Source organism: Kogia breviceps, chromosome 18 (assembly GCF_026419965.1).
Source record: "Kogia breviceps isolate mKogBre1 chromosome 18, mKogBre1 haplotype 1, whole genome shotgun sequence".
NCBI classification, from domain to species: domain Eukaryota; kingdom Metazoa; phylum Chordata; class Mammalia; order Artiodactyla; family Physeteridae; genus Kogia; species Kogia breviceps.
In genome coordinates this window covers 325639-343556 of record NC_081327.1, presented here as the reverse complement: position 1 = coordinate 343556, position 17918 = coordinate 325639, and the positions used below count along the sequence as shown (strand labels likewise).

The window sequence follows — 17918 nt, the reverse complement described above, 5'->3', positions numbered from 1 at the left end:
ATATTTACTACTGATTTCCTCTTTGCTGAGCCATCCCTTCCTTTCACAACCTGCATGAAATTACAGTCCATGGATTAAAAACAAACCCAGAGATACCTCTCATACTTGGTGGTCTCCTTAATCCCACTCTCCCCTTCTAATGCTTCTCCAGTAATTCAGGCAATTTGGATGTCTTTCAGACTGGAAGACTACACTTGAAAAGAAAGAGTCAGCTTCTGAAGAGGGTATTGCTGTGGAAGAGCCATCTCACCACATGGAAATGAAACACTGTGTACAGGAGGAGGGCCCCTGGTTGGTGTCATTAGGAGAAGTGCAGCATTGGAGGGACCAGCTAGGGAAGCACCCGGAGGACTCTCTGAGTCAAACAGTACTTGCCTCAGAGAGACTTTTTGCTCAAGGGGGTAGTTATCTGAGTCTAAGCCTTCTACCTCCGACATTACCCACAAGAACACATTTCCATAAGCACAACTCACAGGTTAAAAGGTTGAAACAGAACTCGGTTTTCATTAATCATCAGAAAAACTGGGCTGATCTGAAGTCCTGTGAAGATCATCAAAGTGCTAGAGCCTTCTGTCAGAGCATTTACTTGAATAAAATTGCAAATGTTGAAACGGGAAATAAAAAACCTTATGATTATACTGTCAGTAGTGACTCTTTCAACTGTGGTACCTCCCTTCATTTTCTTAATAGAATTTTTTCAGCAGAGAATGGCAATGACAGTAAGGATGATGGAAACAGCATTAATCAGAGCATGTCTCTGAATGAACACAAGCCAATGAATTTTGGAGAAAGTCAGTACGAGTGCGATGAATGCCTTGTACAAACTGAAATAAGTGATCCTGGAGAGGCACCATTCAGATGTGAGGAGGACTGTGGTGCCTTCCAAGTGGCCTCATCTTTTCCTGACTGTGACATCATTCAGACTGGAAAGAAGTCATATGCATGTAATCAGTGTGCAAAATCTTTCAGCTGTTGCTCTAAGCTTGTTGTACACAAGAGAACACACACGGGAGAAAAGCCATATGAATGTATTCAGTGTGGGAAGTCTTTCAGCCAGAGCTATGACCTGGTTGTACACCAGAGAACTCACACTGGAGAGAAGCCCTATGAATGCAACCAGTGTGGGAAATCCTTCACCCAGAGTTCCAAACTTATTAGGCATCAACGAACTCACACTGGAGAAAAACCATATAAATGTCATGAATGTGGAAAATCTTTCAGGTGGAACTCTAACCTTACTGTTCATCAAAGAATTCATACTGGAGAGAAACCTTATGGGTGTGCTCATTGTGGAAAGTCCTTCAGTCAGAGCTCTGACTTTGTTGCACATAAAAGGACTCACACTGGAGAGAAACCCTATGAATGTAACCAGTGTGGAAAATCTTTCATTCGAAGCACTCAGCTTATTAGGCATCTGCGAATTCACACTGGAGAGAAGCCATATAAATGCAATCAGTGTGACAAAGCCTTCACTGGGAGCTCTCACCTTATTGAACATCAGAGAACTCATACTGGAGAGAAACCGTTTGAATGTAATCAGTGTGGGAAAGGCTTCACTGGGAGCTCTCACCTTCTTTCACATCAGAGAATTCATTCTGGAGAGAAACCGTATGAGTGTAATGACTGTGGGAAAGCTTTTCGGCAGCGATCTCAGCTTGTTGTGCATCAGCGAACACATACTGGAGAGAAACCTTATGAATGCAGTCATTGTGGAAAAGCTTTCAGCCAGAGGTCTCCCCTCATTGTGCATCAGAGAATACACATTGGAGAGAAGCCCTATCAGTGTAACATGTGTGCTAAAGCCTTCAGTCAAAGGTCACGCCTTATTGAACATCAGAGAACACATACTGGAGAAAAGCCCTATGAATGCATTGACTGTGGGAAAGCCTTCAATGATCGATCAACCCTTACAAAACATGAGAGAACACACACTGGGGAAAAACCCTATGAATGTAATCATTGTGAAAAGGCCTTTAGCCAGCGGTGTCAACTTACTAGGCATCAGAGAATCCATACTGGAGAGAAACCCTATGAATGTAGTGAGTGTGGAAAAGCTTTCAGTTATAGTACATCCCTTATTCAACATGAGAAAACCCATGGGAAAGAAACCCTATGAATAATCAAGATGGAAAAGCTCACTGCCAGACTTTCTTTACTAGACATCAGATGACCAAGGTATGATTCTCAGAGTGTAGTCTAATGACCACATACATCAGAATTGCTTGGAGTGTGTGTGTTGAAACTGCATATTACCAAGCTTACCCTCATTTTACTACATCAGAATATCTAGCAGTAAAACCCAGGAGCCTGCAGTTTCCAAAAGGAGCACACGTGATTTGTATGTATACTAAAATTTATATACTTCTGCATTTAGGTCATGAATATGACCACTGATGAAAAACATTCAGTCAGAGCTCTCAGCAGAAGTTAGAAAACTCAGAAAGGAGCTGTACCCACCAGATAATATTTTTAGTGCATACAGCCACCCAAACTCAATCAGATGTTGTCTCCACATTCATGGAAATGGTGTGGAACTGAAAGATACTCTTTACACAGAGCCCCAAACACTCAAGAAGAAACCATTGCATGAGGAAGTTGGTGTTTGGAAATGAAATTTGAAGCCAGCCATGTTCAGTGTAAACCAGCACTTAAAATCACAACTTGGGGAATTTTTTGGTAGTCCAATGGTTGGGACTTGGTCCTTTCACTGCTGGGGCCTGGGTTCTATCAATGGTCAGGGAACTAAGATCCCACTGCGTGGCAGCAAAAATAAACAAAAAACAAATTGAAGGAAAACTAATGATGGGAAGTCTTCTAAAATTATCTTTATTGGAATTAAAAGTAGACTCTGAATTTTTCAGGGACTCTGTCATGCTCTAACTTAAGTTTGTTGCTCAGTTAGGTTGACTAATCAAAAGATGTCAAGTGAAGTGAAAACAGGGCTCAAAACCGTATATACACAGAATGTTACAACATATAAAATCATGTGCACAGATGGTTGGTTAAGAAGGTCAGCTCGGCAGCATGTTCAAAAAGCTGAAGTGTAAATCAATGATGAAGCAAGTGGGAGAGGCCACTATTGCAGGTTTGAGGAAGGTGAAAGTAGGTGAGAGCATCGCCTGGAGATGCAGAGTGGGAAAGGCTGTAGCTAGGAACTTGCAAAGAGGGAGCTGCAAGAGTGGAGGTCACAGCCCCCCTGTCAGAGCTGTAGACTGACAAGTGGAGCAGGAAAGCAGGGTTCATTGAAGGTCCGTGAAACTCCTAATTTGATCTCCCTTCTCTTGCATTAAGTATCTGGCCATGGGTAAGCAAAAAATATAGTAGAGAATGAATTATGTGCTAAGAAAAAAATGTCTGAGGTCCCCAGTGCTGCCTACGGAAGTGGCCACCATCTCTTATTCGGCATCATGGCTGCCCTCAGACCCCTCATGAAGCCCAAGATCATCAAAAAGAGGACCAAGAAGTTCATCCGGCACCAGTCAGACCGATATGTCAAAATTAGTGGAACTGGCGGAAACCCAGGGGCATTGACAACAGGGTGCACAGGAGGTTCAAGGGCCAGATCTTGGTGCCCAACATCGGTTACGGGAGCAACAAGAAAACAAAGCACATGCTGCCCAGCGGCTTCTGGAAGTTCCTGGTCCACAACGTCAAGCAGCTTGAAGTGCTGCTGATGTGCAAGAAGTCTTACTGTGCTGAGATTGTGCACAACGTCTCCTCCAAGAACCGCAAAGCCATTGTGGGGAGAGCAGCCCAGCTGGCCATCAGAGTCACCAGTCCCAACAGCAGGCTGTGCAGTGAAGAAAATGAATAGACAGCTCGTGTGCATGTTTTGTTTAATAAAACCGTAAAACGGCCAAAAAAAAAAAGTCTGAGGGACTAAGGAATCCGGTGTATTATGCTCCAGAACAAGTGCTGCCTTATTTTGGCATTTCAAGGAGCTTCATCCTAACAGCTGGTTCTTACCCTTTTAATCCTAAAGCAAAGTGTGCCATTAAACCAGCCCCACCCATCTGTGGAGCTTCCCCTCTGCTTTCTGATAGCTTCTTCAGTATCATGAGAGCTAGGGAGTGAAAGATTAAGAAAGCCTCCAACATGAATGAAAAAATATCTGGGGATTCCCTGGTGGTGCTGTGGTTAAGAATCCGCCTGCCAGGGGCTTCCCTGGTGGCGCAGTGGTTGAGAGTCTGCCTGCCGATGCAGGGGACACGGGTTCGAGCCCTGGTCTGGGAAGATCCCACATGCCGCGGAGCAACTAGGCCCGTGAGCCACAACTACTGAGCCTGCGCGTCTGGAGCCTGTGCCCCGCAACAAGAGAGGCCACGATAGTGAGAGGCCTGTGCACCGCGATGAAGAGTGGCCCCCGCTCGCCGCAGCTGGAGAGCGCCCTTGCACAGAAATGAAGACCCAACACAGCCCAAAATAAATAAATAAATTTTAAAAAACAAAAAGAATCTGCCTGCCAATGCAGGGGACATGGGTTTGAGCCCTGGTCCAGGAAGATCCCACATGCCACAGAGCAGCTAAGCCCGTGTGCCACAACTACTGAGCCTGCACTCTAGAGCCCACAAGCCACAACTACTGAAGCCCATGTGCCTAGAGCCCATGACCCGCAACAAGAGAAGCCACCACAATGAGGAGCCCCTACTTGCCACAACTAGAGAAAGCCCACACACAGCAACAAAGACCCAACGCAGCCAAAAATAAATAAATAAATTATTTTTTAAAAAAATCTAAGATAAAACAGGAAAAAAACGCCAAAGAGAACAGATATTCAGGAGAAATAAATATTTTAAATGTTTTATTCTAGGGATGAGTCAAGAAATAATTGCAAATGAAAAATAAATCCAAGATGCTCTTTTAAAAAGAATAGACTTCCTGAAATTAAAAGTAAGACTGTTAGGCCAAAAAGAAAAGAAAAGAAAGAAAGAAAAAGGGAAACTTCTCCAGAGCTGAAAGATCTTTGGATCATGGATAGATCCATGCAGCATGAGAAATTGAGAACACAATTAAAAAGACATCACAGACTGGGACTTCCCAGGTGGTGCAGTGGTTAAGAATCCGCCTGCCAATGCAGTTGACAGAGGTTCGAGCCCTGGTCTGGGAAGATCCCTCATGCCACGGAGCAACTAAGCCCGTGCACCACAACTACTGAGCCTGCGCTCTAGAGCCCATGAGCCACAACTACTGAAGCCTGCGTGCCTAGAGCCTGTGCACCACAACAAGAGAAGCCACCATGAGGAGCCCATGCACCACAACAAAAGAGTAGCCCCTGCTTGCCACAACTAGAGAAAGCCCACGCAGCAACAAAGACCCAAGACACACACACACACACACACACACACACACACACACACACACACAAAATCACAGAAACTTCTGGAAATAGTTTTGAAAGTAGAAAAGGAATATTTTTTAAGAAAAAGGAATGTTTCTTCTAATTAAAAAAAGTTAATCAGAGATTTCAAGGTAAGCAAATTGTTCAAGAAAATGTACAGATTGTACAAGACAATTGCAGTCCAAATGTGAAGCAAACTTTTTAAAATATAAATATATTTATTTACTTTTGGCTGCATTGGGTCTTCAGTGCTGCACGTGGGCTTTCTCTAGTTGCGGCGAGTGGGGGCTACTCTTTTTTTTTTTTTTTTGCGGTACATGGGCCTCTCACTGTTGTGGCCTCTCCAGTTGCGGAGCACAGGCTCCGGACGCGCAGGCTCAGTGGCCATGGCTCACGGGCCCAGCCGCTCCGCGGCATGCGGGATCTTCCCAGACCGGGGCACGAACCCGTGTTCCCTGCATCGACAGGCGGAGTCTCAACCACTGCACCACCAGGAAGCCCGGGACTACTCTTCGTTGTGGTGCGTGAGCTTCTCGTTGCCGTGGCTTCTCTTGTTGGGGAGCATGGGCTCTAGGCTTGCGGGCTTCAGTAGTTCTGGCACTCGGGCTCAGTAGTTGTGGCTCTCGGGCTCTAGAGTGCAGGCTCAGTAGTTGTGGTACACAAGCTTAGTTGCTATGCAGCATGTAGGATCTTCCCAGACCAGGGCTTGAACCCGTGTCCCCTGCATTGGCAGGTGGATTCTTAACCACTGCACCACCAGGAAAGCCCCTGAAGCAAACTTTAGAAAGGAGTATTCATTTGACCCTTGTGTTAATAATTCTTCCTGGAAGAGGCAGAGGACTCAGGAAATCGGAAAAAAAAAAAGAGGAGGAAATATAATCGTTGTTTTGATTGGCCCTTCACTGAACAGTGTTTGCATAGCTCTGATATAAACAGTAGATACTGTTTGTTTTTATTTTTCAATTTTAGGAAGAAACCCAGATCTGTGACAGAATAGATTTCATAATGGCAACAGAGTGGCGTGCCATGGTTCCCAGTCCTGTCACCAATAGTAATGGCACAGCCTGTGACTGTTACAAAGTAGAAAGGGGAAGAGAAGTAGAACGGAGGGAGTGTATCCCCATATCATCATCTTAGGAAGTGGGCTTTTAAATACAATACTTTAGGTTACTTAGGAGACCAAAACTAGAGCTCAAAACAGTAATATGACAAAAAGTTGGAAGCAAATAGAGGAGCAGCGACGTGAGTCAAATCTAAATTCCTTATCAGAGCAGGAAGCCAGTAAAGTCTATAGACTGAAAGATCAGAATTGCAGAGGTGGCCTCAGGAAGAACCAGAATAGAAATGGCAAAAAGTGGTTGATGGGATTTGTGACTGTTGGGTAAGGTGGGGCAGGAGACAACTGCTTTCCATTTTAAACCTTCTGTAGTGTTTTATTCCCTGGTGGTACACTTCTTATTTGGGTAGCAAATTATTTCAAATGTGTACCCTTAGGTGAGCCAAACTACAGTGCATGAAGACATCTGCAGTTGATTTAGGGGTTATGTACACGTTTCCTTTTGATTCGGTGTCACTGTAAATTGAAGATTAAAAGCAAGAGCTTAAAGAAAAGATGTCAGGCTCTTCTGTTTTGCCAATCAGAGTTGATTCCAGCAGAGCAGGAAGGCTCCTTGGCTTCTTAGAATTCCTTGGAGTCCTTTTAAGGCTCTAAGACTTTATTTTCCAGAAGCCTTATCACCAGGAAGTCAGTGGGCCCCAGAGAGGTGCTGGTATCCTGGGACACCTGGGTGGACAAGACAGGTGTGTGCATTTGTATAACCACCAAATACTGAATGTACTCCTGGCACTCTGGCAGTTACCTGGTATTTACTTTCCATACGACCCTATAAGTAACGGCCCGCATGATTCATTTGAGACTCGGAGTTTGAGACAGGGAATGCCTTCCTCCAGTGGCCTGGACAGAACAGAGGGGACTTTGCTGCCTGGTTAGGCAGTTGGTCCTGCTGCTGAGACCAACCTGTGTAGCTTTCAGAAGATGCTGGGGCCTGGGAGGAAGGACTTGCGCGATGGATCTAGCAAAGTGAGTGTTGACAATTCTTGTTGACCAAACACCTGAGAGACATTTCCATTCAGCAAGTCTTAAAAGTAGCTTCGTTCGGTGAAGGCTCTATGTAGGGACTCAGTACGGAAGATGCGTGTGATGCTGCAGTGCCCTCCAGTCCCTTCTTCCCAAGATGGGGACGCCACACAGGAGCATAGGGGTTATGGGTTCCTGGAGACCACAGCCTGTGGGAACCACACAGGAAGGATGCACGTAGGGAGCTGGGGGGAATGGAAGACAGAAGTTGCTGTGTACACAGTGAGTGCTTCAGGCCCTGCTCTGAGAGGGGTTCTACCCTTTCATAACCTGAGACCTTTCCGCCCAAATGATTCTCATACCCAGTGGTTCCAAATCAAAACATGCATAAGACCCACCTGAAAGGAAGTGTTAGAATTACAGCTCACTGGACCCATCTTAACATGTTGTAAAGAGTAATCTCAAAATTGTATATCCGTATATCTATTTCCTCTTTGTTGGTTTCACTTACATTTGTGGCTTAATTTTTAGAAGACCTTAAACAGATACCACACCTGTGTTATATGTGACCCAGGGGCTCCTTTTAACAGAAATCCATTCTCCCTGCCCACCCCCCCACTCTTTAAAACACAGATACCAAAATAATCATAATGTATTTTTTTGATACTTTTTTTTTTTTTTTTTTGGTACGCAGGCCTTCACTGTTGTGGCCTCTCCCATTGCGGAGCACAAGACTCCGGACGCGCAGGCTCGGCGGCCATGGCTCACGGGCCCAGCCGCTCCGCGGCACATGGGATCCTCCCAGACCGGGGCACGAACCCGTGTCCCCTGCATTGGCAGGCGGACTCTCAACCACTGCGCCACCAGGGAAGCCCCCATAATGTATTTTTGATACAACCAGTAGTGAATCTATTGGTGGCCCACAAGACCACTCCCACATCTAGAGATTTTTCTAGAATTCATGGGGTTCAGCATCTAACTGTACTCACGGCTGAGATTTACAGCAGTGGTGTACTAAGGATACACAGTTGTTGGGACTTCCCTGGTGGTCCAGTGGGTAAGTCTCTGTGCTCCCAATGCAGGGGGACCAGGTTCGATCCCTGGTAGGGGAACTAGATCCCACATGTATGCTGCAACTAAGACTCCATGTGCCACAACTAAGAAGTCTGCATGCCACAACTGGAAAAAAAATATCCCGTATGCTGCAACTAAAGATCCCGCATACTGCAATGAAGATCCATGTGCCTCAACTAAGACCCAGTGCAGCCTAAATAAATATTTCTTAAAAAGATACACAGTTGGGGCTTCGCTGGTGGCGCAGTGGTTGAGAGTCCGCCTGCCGATGCAGGGGACACGGGTTCCTGCCCCGGTCTGGGAAGATCCCACATGCCGCAGAGCGGCTGGGCCCATGAGCCATGGCCACTGAGCCCGCGCGACCGGAGCCTGTGCTCCGCAACGGGAGAGACCACAACAGTGAGAGGCCCGCGTACCAAAAAAAAAAAAAAAAAAGATACACAGTTGTAGGACTTCCCCAGTGGTCCAGTGGTTAAGGCTCCACGCTTCGACTGCAGGGGCCACTGGTTCAATCCCTGGTAGGGGAACTGAGATCCCACATGCCATGCGGCACAGACAAAAAATTAAGATTAAAAATAAAGGATATGGGGCTTCCCTGGTGGCGCAGTGGTTAAGAATCCGCCTGCTAATGCAGGGGACACGGGTTCAAGCCCTGGTTTGGGAAGATCTCACATGCCATGGAGCAGCTAAGCCCGTGCGCCACAACTACTGAGCCTGCACTCTAGAGCCCATGGGCCACAACTACTGAAGCCCGCGTGCCTAGAGCCCGTGCTCCACAAGAGAAGCCACCGTAAGAAGCCCGCACACCACAACAAAGAGTAGCCCCCACTCGCCGCTACTGGAGAAAGCCGGCGCGCAGCAACAAAGACCCAACACAGCCAAAAATAAATAAATTTATATATTAAAAAAACTTTACTTTAAAAAAAATAATAAATAAATACAAGAGCTGTTCCCAAGGAGAAGATAATAGACTCAACACCCCACCACCACCTTCTCCACCCTCTGGGGGGCTGCTGCTAAGGGGAAGGCAATAGATCCTCCTGCGACCTCCTGGGACCTTCTCTGCCCACGGAGAAAGGAATACCACCAGGAAATTTTGTTGGGCTCCCAGTAGAAGGCAGATTCAGTCTCCTGGAGGCTGCCTGATCCGTGGTTCCCACAGCCACTGTGAGTGGTGAGTGAACACATGCTCCTCCTGGTACCGCAGACCTGGTGAGGTTGGGTCCTGGGTGGGGTTGCAGGGGAGATGCCCAGCAGATTGCAGAGCGGTGGTTGGACTGAAGCGGAGAGATGCAGGAGCAGCAAAGGGACGACAGGGATGGGCGTGAGTGCGGAAACCGCGCGCCCCTTGGAAGCCGGCTGCCCCATCCCCGCAGTGACCACGGTCGTTCACCCTTTTGTCATGTTTGTGGTTTACTGTCTGTCTCTCCCCACTATACCAACAGCCCCGTGGGGGCGGGCAAGTATCTCTGTTCTCTGCCTTGCTATGCCTGGTTCCTAGCACACAGTACGTGATCAAATAAATATTTGTTCTGGTTCGACTGCATCCTGGTGAACTTCTGCTTTTCCTTTTTTTAAAAAAAATTTTTATTTATTTATTTATTTTTTAACATCTTTATTGCAGTATAACTGTTTTACAATGGTGTGTTAGTTTCTGCTTTACAACAAAGTGAATCAGTTATACATACACATATGTTCCCATATCTCTTCCCTTTTTTTTTTTTTTTTTTTTTTTTTTTTGCGGTATGCGGGCCTCTCACCGTTGTGGCCTCTCCCGTTGCGGAGCAGAGGCTCCGGACGCGCAGGCTCAGCGGCCATGGCTCACGGGCTCAGTTGCTCCGCGGCATGCGGGATCCTCCCGGACCGGGGCACGAACCCGTGTCTCCTGCATCGGCAGGCGGATTCTCAACCACTGCGCCACCAGGGAAGCCCTCTCTTCCCTTTTGCGTCACCCTCCCTCCCACCCTCCCTATCCCACCCCCCTTTCTTCTTTTCTAATAAAGTTTTTAATGGACTCTAACAGAACCACAGATATGACCCTTCGCAAAGGGAATACCCCAAATCGAGAAACAGAACGTGATCAGCTCTCAGAACCCGCCTGTGCCCCCTCTGGGCCACTAGCCCCCTAAACCTATTCTATTAACAAAATCTTTAAACGTTCATGTAATTGTAACGCATAGAAATATTTTAAGCACAACGGCAGTATACGATCCACAGACAAACAAGGAAAGCCCCAGGCCTCCTCCTGCGCCTTTCCAGCTGGGAAGAGCAGGCCCAGATTTCAACCCGGGCCGTGGCATTCCAGGTTGCAGACTGGCTTTCCGATGCCAGGCCACAGGGCGCAGACTGGCATTTGGAAGCGGGGCCGCAGGGCGCGTACTGGCATTTGGTCTGGGAGAACGATACCCCCACCATCGGGGTCCGCAACACCATAGCGACTGGCGCTGGACCCCCGCCCGCTTAGGCCCACAGCGCGGCGGCCTGAGGGGCCCCATTGGCCGAAGGGCAAGAGAGAGGAAGCCCCCATTGGTCGAAGCCTCGACGAACGAAGGCTTTCATTGGCCGGGGCTGCAGCGCGCTGCACAGCCTTCTGGGAGCTGTAGTTGCAGCGTCGCCGGCGCGGCCGCCATTGTCCGGCGGGCGGCGAGTCCCGCGGTCCCTGTAGCGGGTGGGGCTCTCTGGTTCAGGTTCACCTCGGGCGCCTGTCCTCGACCTGTCGGCCCAGGATGGACCCCGAGGAGGAAGCGGCGGCACTGGCGATGGCTACGGGACCGCTGGCGGAACGGCTTCAGGTACGGCGGAACAATAATAGTAACAACAACAACGACGGCAGCGGGCCCCAGGCCGGGCATCTCCCTCAGATATTGACCCTTTACCCCTCGCAGCGCATGGTGAGCAGGGTCGGGCGTTATACCCTGGTCATACGGGGAGACTGAAGCCCAGGTCGGGCGCCCCGACTAGCCCAGCTGGTGAGGGGTGGCGTCGGGAATCGAACCCAGGCCTTCCAGTCCCCGAGTGCGCATGCTCCGCAAGTCCTCCCGCCTTTCTGTCCTGGCCTAGAACTTGGGGTCATTCCCGAGGACCGGGCTGGCCCCGCCCCGAAGGCCGACCACCGTGAGGATGGGTAATAGTAACTGGAGTAGAGATGCTTCAACATGCGGAGTCGACCGACCTCCACCCAGAGCCCCGCTTCCCGAACCCCCTGGCCCGCGGACGGGGACAGCCTCTGGGGTGAGGACAGGTGACCACACACCGCGTTAATGGGGCGGGAGCGACCACCGGGTCTGACCCCTGCGGGGCTGTGGGGGACTGCAGTACAGAGTAGTCTGCTTGCAAGGCCGTCTGGGAAGGCGCCTGATTCAAAGCTCCAGCCTTTCTAGACAAAGTGGCCTCTGTTCTCCATGTAGTGCTGACTCCACGTAGCAGGAACCACAAGAAATTCATAATTCCTGAAGCTCTGGGTCTTTGAACTTACAGACTTTTTGTCTTTTTGTTGTTGTCTGCGGGGGTTTGCATTTATTTCACATTTGGTATGCAGAGTGAGACTCTTGACAATCCTAGGTGTGCATGTGTTCAGAGACGTGTTGTTGCAAATTGGCAGGAAATGCAACCACGCTTTAGTTGGCTTTTGCTGTGGATGTCAGGGAGTGAGCAGTGTCAAAGAACACCAGAGCTGGACAGTAGTTAAAGCAGTAAAAACAGATTTTATTCGGGAACTGTTGCAATAGGGGGAAAGAGACTTCAGTATAGAACTGGGCTCTAACCGAATACAACAGGGAAAAGTGAGTATTTATAGTGGGGGGGGGGGAGCGGGGGTAATCCTTGCTAAACTGACCTAAAACAGGATTATTGCTGAAGCACCCAAATGAGGGGATGTTATCTGGAGGATTGTGGGGGATGAGGACTTTGAAAAAATATCAAGAGTGATCAGATATGGACGGTGGGATTCTGGCTAAATCAGTGGATTTTTGGTAAAACTGAGTGATGCAGAAACGGACACAGAAGCCCAGAAGTCAAAGTTTAGTTGGGAAGAGGGTTGTGAGGAGCCAGACTAAAGTTTGGTCAAGGAGAGAGTCTTTGTCAGCAGTGAGAGGCTTAAGAGAAAGTGTGTTCATTATCGGTTGCTGTGTAACAAATAATGAAGAACGTAGTGGCCTAAAACAACAATAAATATCATCTGAGTTTCTGATGACAGGAATACGGGAATGACTTAGCTGGTGGTTTTGGCCTGGGCTCATGGCAGTCAAGGTGTCAGCCTGGACTGCTGTCACCTGAGACTCGACTGGGTCTGGAGGATCCCCTTCCAGGATGGCTCATTCACATGACAGGCAGGAGGCCTCTGTTCCTTCTCTTGTGGGCCTCTCTGTGGAGCTGCCTGGGCGGCCTCACAACATGGCACCTAGCTTCCCACAAAGTGAGTGATCCAGGAGGGAGCTATGTGGAAGCCACAATGTCTTATGACCTGGGGTCAGAATTCACACTCTACTATATCCTATTGGTTACATAAGTCAAACTTGCTCGTATAGGAGGGGGCTACAAAGGGCTGGGGATCCTTGGAGGCCAGCCACCACAGGAGGCAAGGCCCAGAAGTGGAGGGCTTTGAGGTCCAGTGTATTAGCGTCCTCTGGCTGCCATAACATTACTACAAATGTGGTGGCTTAAAATATATACAGGGCTTCCCTGGTGGCGCAGTCGTTGAGAGTCCGCCTGCTGATGCAGGGGACACGGGTTCGTGCCCTGGTCCGGGAAGATCCACGTGCCGCGGAGCGGCTGGGCCTGTGAGCCATGGCCGCTGAGCCTGCGCGTCCGAAGCCTGCGCTCTGCAACGGGAGAGGCCACAACAGTGAGAGGCCTGTGTACCGCCAAAAAAAAAAAATATATATATATATATATATATATATATATATATATACACACACACACACACACACACACACTCACACACATATTTGTTCTTAGAGTTTTGGAGGTTAGAAGTCTGAAGTCACCTTCACTGGGCTGTGATCAACATGTGGGCAGATCTGCCCTTCCTGTCAAGGCTAGGGTCGAATCTGTTTCCTTGCCTTTTCCAGCTGTTAGAGCTGTAGACCTTGCATTTTTTGGCTCATAGCCCTTTGTCCATCTTCAAAGCCAGCAGCATAGCATTTGCTTTAGTCGTCACGTTGTCTTCTGCCTTCTGTAGTTAAATCTCCCTCTGCCTTCCCTTCAGAAGAACATTTGTGATTGAATTTAGGGACCTCCTGGATAATCCAGGATAATCTCCCTATTTTTAAAATCCTTAATCACGTCCACAAAGTCCCTTTTGCCATTTATGGTAACGTTCACATGTTCCAAGAACTAGGACCCAGATACCTTTGGGGGCCATTTTTCAGCCAACCATAGCCACACTAAAAGGGGTCATCCTTTATCCAAAGATGGAAAGGAGCCACTCAAGGGTTTTAAACAGGAATGGCATGGGTTTGAGAAAAAACATTTAGGCATCTGGGGGGTGGGGGTAGGAGAGACACTGAGAAGTAAGGCACTGGGTGAGGGGGGAGGATGGGGTCTGACAAAGCCCATCCCTCCAGGACCCAACAGTGCAGAGGAGGAGGAGGTTTGCAGGGGTCTGAAGACCTGGTGGCTGGGCTGTCACCGGTACCCCATGCAGATTAGGTGGTGGGGGGTGGGGGCGGGAGGCACAGGGAGCATGTTGTCAGGATTGGAGGACCTTCTGAGTGGGAGGTGAGGATATGAGGATAGGAGCAGAGACCTCCATTCCCAGCCAAAGGGTTCTGCATATTTGCTGCACAATTTTTGTCAGAGCCATATGCCACCTGTACTATATTTCTTTAATATCTTTAATATTTTTAAATCTGACTGTTTTTCTTAAAAGACAATACAATTTTTAAATTCAAGTATTAGGTATGTGATTTTGACTTGCATTTCCCTGGTGGTGAATGATGTTGAGCGCCTTTTCATGTGTTTATTAGCTATTTGTATATTCTTTTATATCTTCTTGAAGAAATACCTATATAGATCCTATGCCCATTTCAATTGGATTGTCTTTATTATTGAGTTTTAAGAGTCCTTTATATCTTGTGGATACAAGTCACTTATCAGATATATGATTTGCAGTTATCATCTCCCATCATGGGTGTCTTTTCACTTTCCTGATAATGTCCTTTGGAGCACAAAAGTTTTTAATTTTGATGAGGTCCGTTTTACTTATTTTTTTATTTTATTGCTGGTGCTTTTGCTTTTATATCTAAGAATCCTTTGCCAAATACAAGGTTGTAAAGATTTAGCACTATGTTTTCCTCTAAGAATTTTTTAAAAATATTTATTTATTTATTTTGGCTTCACCAGGTCTTAGTTGCAGCATGTGGGATCTTTGTTGCAGCATGAGGGATCTTTAGTTGTGGCAGGTGGACTTCTTAGTTGCGGCATGCATGCGGGATCTAATTCCTGGACCAGGGATCGAACCTGGGCCCCCCGCATTGGAAGCGCAGAGTCTTACCCACTGGACTGCCAGGGAAGTCCCTTCTTCTAAGAATTTAATAGTTTTAGCTCTTACATTTATGTCTTTGATCCATTTTGAGTTCAATTTTATATATGGTGTGAGGTAGGGGACCAACTTTATTCTTTTGCATGTGGCTATCCAGTTGTCCTGTAAGAAGTGGCTGTTTAACAGCCACTTAATCCCTATCACAGCTCCCAAGGAAACAAGGAGGCAAAGGTGGGTATCTGCTCTCTGCCTCTCGAGGAGATGGCAGAGGCAAACCTTTGATCCAGCTTTTTAATCATGGCCACAGCCAGCCCACAGAAGGGTTTCATTTGTGGGAAACATTTTAAATACATTGCATAAACTTACCAAAATTTAAAGTTTTCACTTCATAAAATGTGACCAAATTTTCAGCTTCTCACCAGAGATTGGGAATTCTGACCACATGGGGCCTGTATTTCCCCACAGTCAACTGATTCTGAGTCCCAGCCACCCCTTCAGACAGGTCACACATATTACTCATCACTTCCCGTGTTACCTCTTATAGGTTAAACCCTCGTAAGCTCTTACATGGGCCCACTTTAGTCACTTGTGAGCGTGCCCAGTCTCTCAAGGCCAGTGAGTTTCTGACCTCAAGTGCACATCCCTCTTTTCAGGGAGGATGAGAAGCCTTGCTTTGAATCTGAGGATTTCTTAGTGTGTCAGTTACTTGTTGCTGCACAACAGACTATCCCCAAATTTAGTGGATTCGAAAAATAACCATTTCTTTAGCCCACAAATCTGCAAGGCAGCAGTTTAAACTGGTCTTTGTCGGCACTGGCACCTGTCTGAGGTCAGTTGTAGGTCAGCTGTGGTTGGCTTTGATCTTGCCTGGATACTTTCTCATGTCCTCGCCATACAGCCCAGCCCCGCATGAGGCAGCCCAGTAGGCGCCCAGTGAAACCTGACTTGCCTCGCTCAGGATGTGCCCTCTCTGCACACTGGCCTGCTTGTCTTCACCTTCCCCTCTCCCCCTCCTTTCCCCGAGCCTGTTGATGAGGACAGCCCAGCTGATTGAGAGTGTGTGTGATGTTTCAGGAGCCCGTGACTTTCCGGGACGTGGCTGTGGACTTCACCCAGGAGGAGTGGGGGCAGCTGGGCCCCGCCCAGAGAACCCTGTACCGTGACGTGATGCTGGAGACCTTCGGGCACCTGCTCTCTGTGGGTGAGGCCCTCTTCCCAAGCTGGCGACCAGATTCCTGCGGTGACTTATTCTTCGTGGGTCACGGGTCGTAGGGCCTCTGGTGTGAGGACCTGGGCTAGGGATCAGAGGCCTTGAATTCTCATTTCCTGTGGGACAGGCGGGCAGGAGGGTGTCTGCCCTTTTCTGTCCCAATGCAAAAACGTACGGGGCGCCCCCATGTCTCGACGGTCAGCAGTCCAGGGCTGGAGCCTGGGCTGGTTCTTTTCCTCCAGAGCAGGCTCCCACCTCCTTTGTCTGTCTCTGTTTCCAGGGCCTGAGCTTCCCAAACCGGAAGTCATCTCGCAGCTGGAGCAAGGGGCTGAGCTGTGGGTGGCAGAGAGAGGAATTGCCCGCGGCTGCTGTCCAGGTGAGAGCCTGCCGAGTGGAACCCCTCACAGGAGCAGTTGTGCTGCTTGGAAGGGGTGGTGTGTCGGGGTCCCCGAGAAAGGCTACAGAGGAAAGTCAGCAAAGTGAAGAGGCCAGTGGGGCCGAGTCCAGAGGGAGCCAGACGCCAGCTTCAGAGTCCCTCCCCGGACGTGCAGTGAGTTGTGACAACAGGGGAGAAGTGTTGGCTGCCGGGGAGGCTCACTCCAGGCTCTGTGCCAGGGGGTTTATTGGGGGCTGGTCACGTGGGCACCCCGTACCTGGCACAGACCAAGACTCCAGGCTCCCAGGAGAAAGCAGGTGTTCGCCCTAAACCATGTTGTTGTCAGAGAGTTTGGGCACAGTGAGCCTCTCCGACCAGGTAGGTTTGTGGCAACCCTCCCCCAATCCAAGTTCCCAGACCCAGCCAGAGACCAGCCTTGAAAGCTGGCCCTCTTAGGATGGCAGCCTGGGGCCGACCCTGTAGCTCTTTTCGGCACAGGCAGTCTGGGCCCTGTCCTCCCGTCCCCTGGCTGGAGTGCTCCCGGTGCGCTGAGGCCTCCTCACCAGTGCTCCCCTTTCTGTGGGCTCAGAGACCTCCCGCCTCGCCTCGAGGGGTCAGAGTGCACCTCTTCTTCCCTCTCTCAGCAACCTTCCCAGCGTGCCCTTAGCACAGGATCGTTTCTGATGTGTGAACTTGCCCTCCGTCTTCTCCGTTTCATTCTTGCACATCCACAGTCCGCAAACCTCTTCCCTGCACCCTTCTGTTCTCTCGGGAACAGGATTGTGTTCAGCCGTAAATACCCGACAGCTGGGCTAGAGGACCTCAAAGCAAGAGAGCAGCATTTTTCTCACGAAGCAGGAACCCCGAGGTGGCCATTGCTGGTGCTGGCGTGGCATTCCAGGAACACCAGGGCTGATGGCTCTCATTCTCCCGGCCTTTCCTTGGGGCTCAGCGTGGCTGCAGCAGCTTTGGCCGTCACACCTGTGCTCCAGACAGGGGCAGGAGGAGCTGGGAAGAGTGGAGCCAATCCCATTTCCCCTTTATCAGAATTCCAGATGTTGTCCATTGAGGGCTCCATGGTCAGGAGGGGGTCACCCCAGCTGCTAGGGAAGCTGGAAGGAGGGAGTCTAGATTGTCATCACTGGCGTATCCATCCCTTCCCTGGGGCTGGTGCGTTGGTACCGTGACTACTTTCTGAAAGCAGTGGGCTCTGGCCGCGGGATACGTAAGCAGCTGTGCCGGCAGCCCAGCGTCCCGCCTGAAAGCCTCTGACACCATCTGTAGGGAAGCCCTGGTAACTCCACAACAGGGCGTGGCCCATCCCCTGGGGGCAGGGCTAACGGGCACCCTGTCTCCTCT

At 49.1% G+C, this 17918-nt stretch overlaps 1 protein-coding gene and 1 pseudogene across 4 annotated transcripts in view; both read left to right on the top strand.

The window, feature by feature from the left end:
• Positions 1-767: 767 nt before the first annotated feature.
• The window catches only part of ZNF8 (zinc finger protein 8), a 27342-nt gene continuing 10191 nt past the window's right edge, over positions 768-17918 (top strand). Inside the window, exons 1-4 of one of the 4 annotated variants that reach the window (XM_067019835.1) lie at positions 11116-11281; positions 11550-11720; positions 16048-16174; positions 16464-16559. In XM_067019835.1, the coding sequence (XP_066875936.1) occupies positions 11216-11281; positions 11550-11720; positions 16048-16174; positions 16464-16559 (460 nt within the window). In that variant the 5' untranslated portion in view covers positions 11116-11215. Of the gene's footprint in view, positions 1886-1969; positions 11282-11549; positions 11721-16047; positions 16175-16463; positions 16560-17918 lie in introns of those variants that run through there. The other 3 variants (XM_059044598.2, XM_067019836.1, XM_067019837.1) reach the window with 3 other exon arrangements.
• Positions 3408-3814, top strand: LOC131744835 (large ribosomal subunit protein eL32-like; annotated as a pseudogene).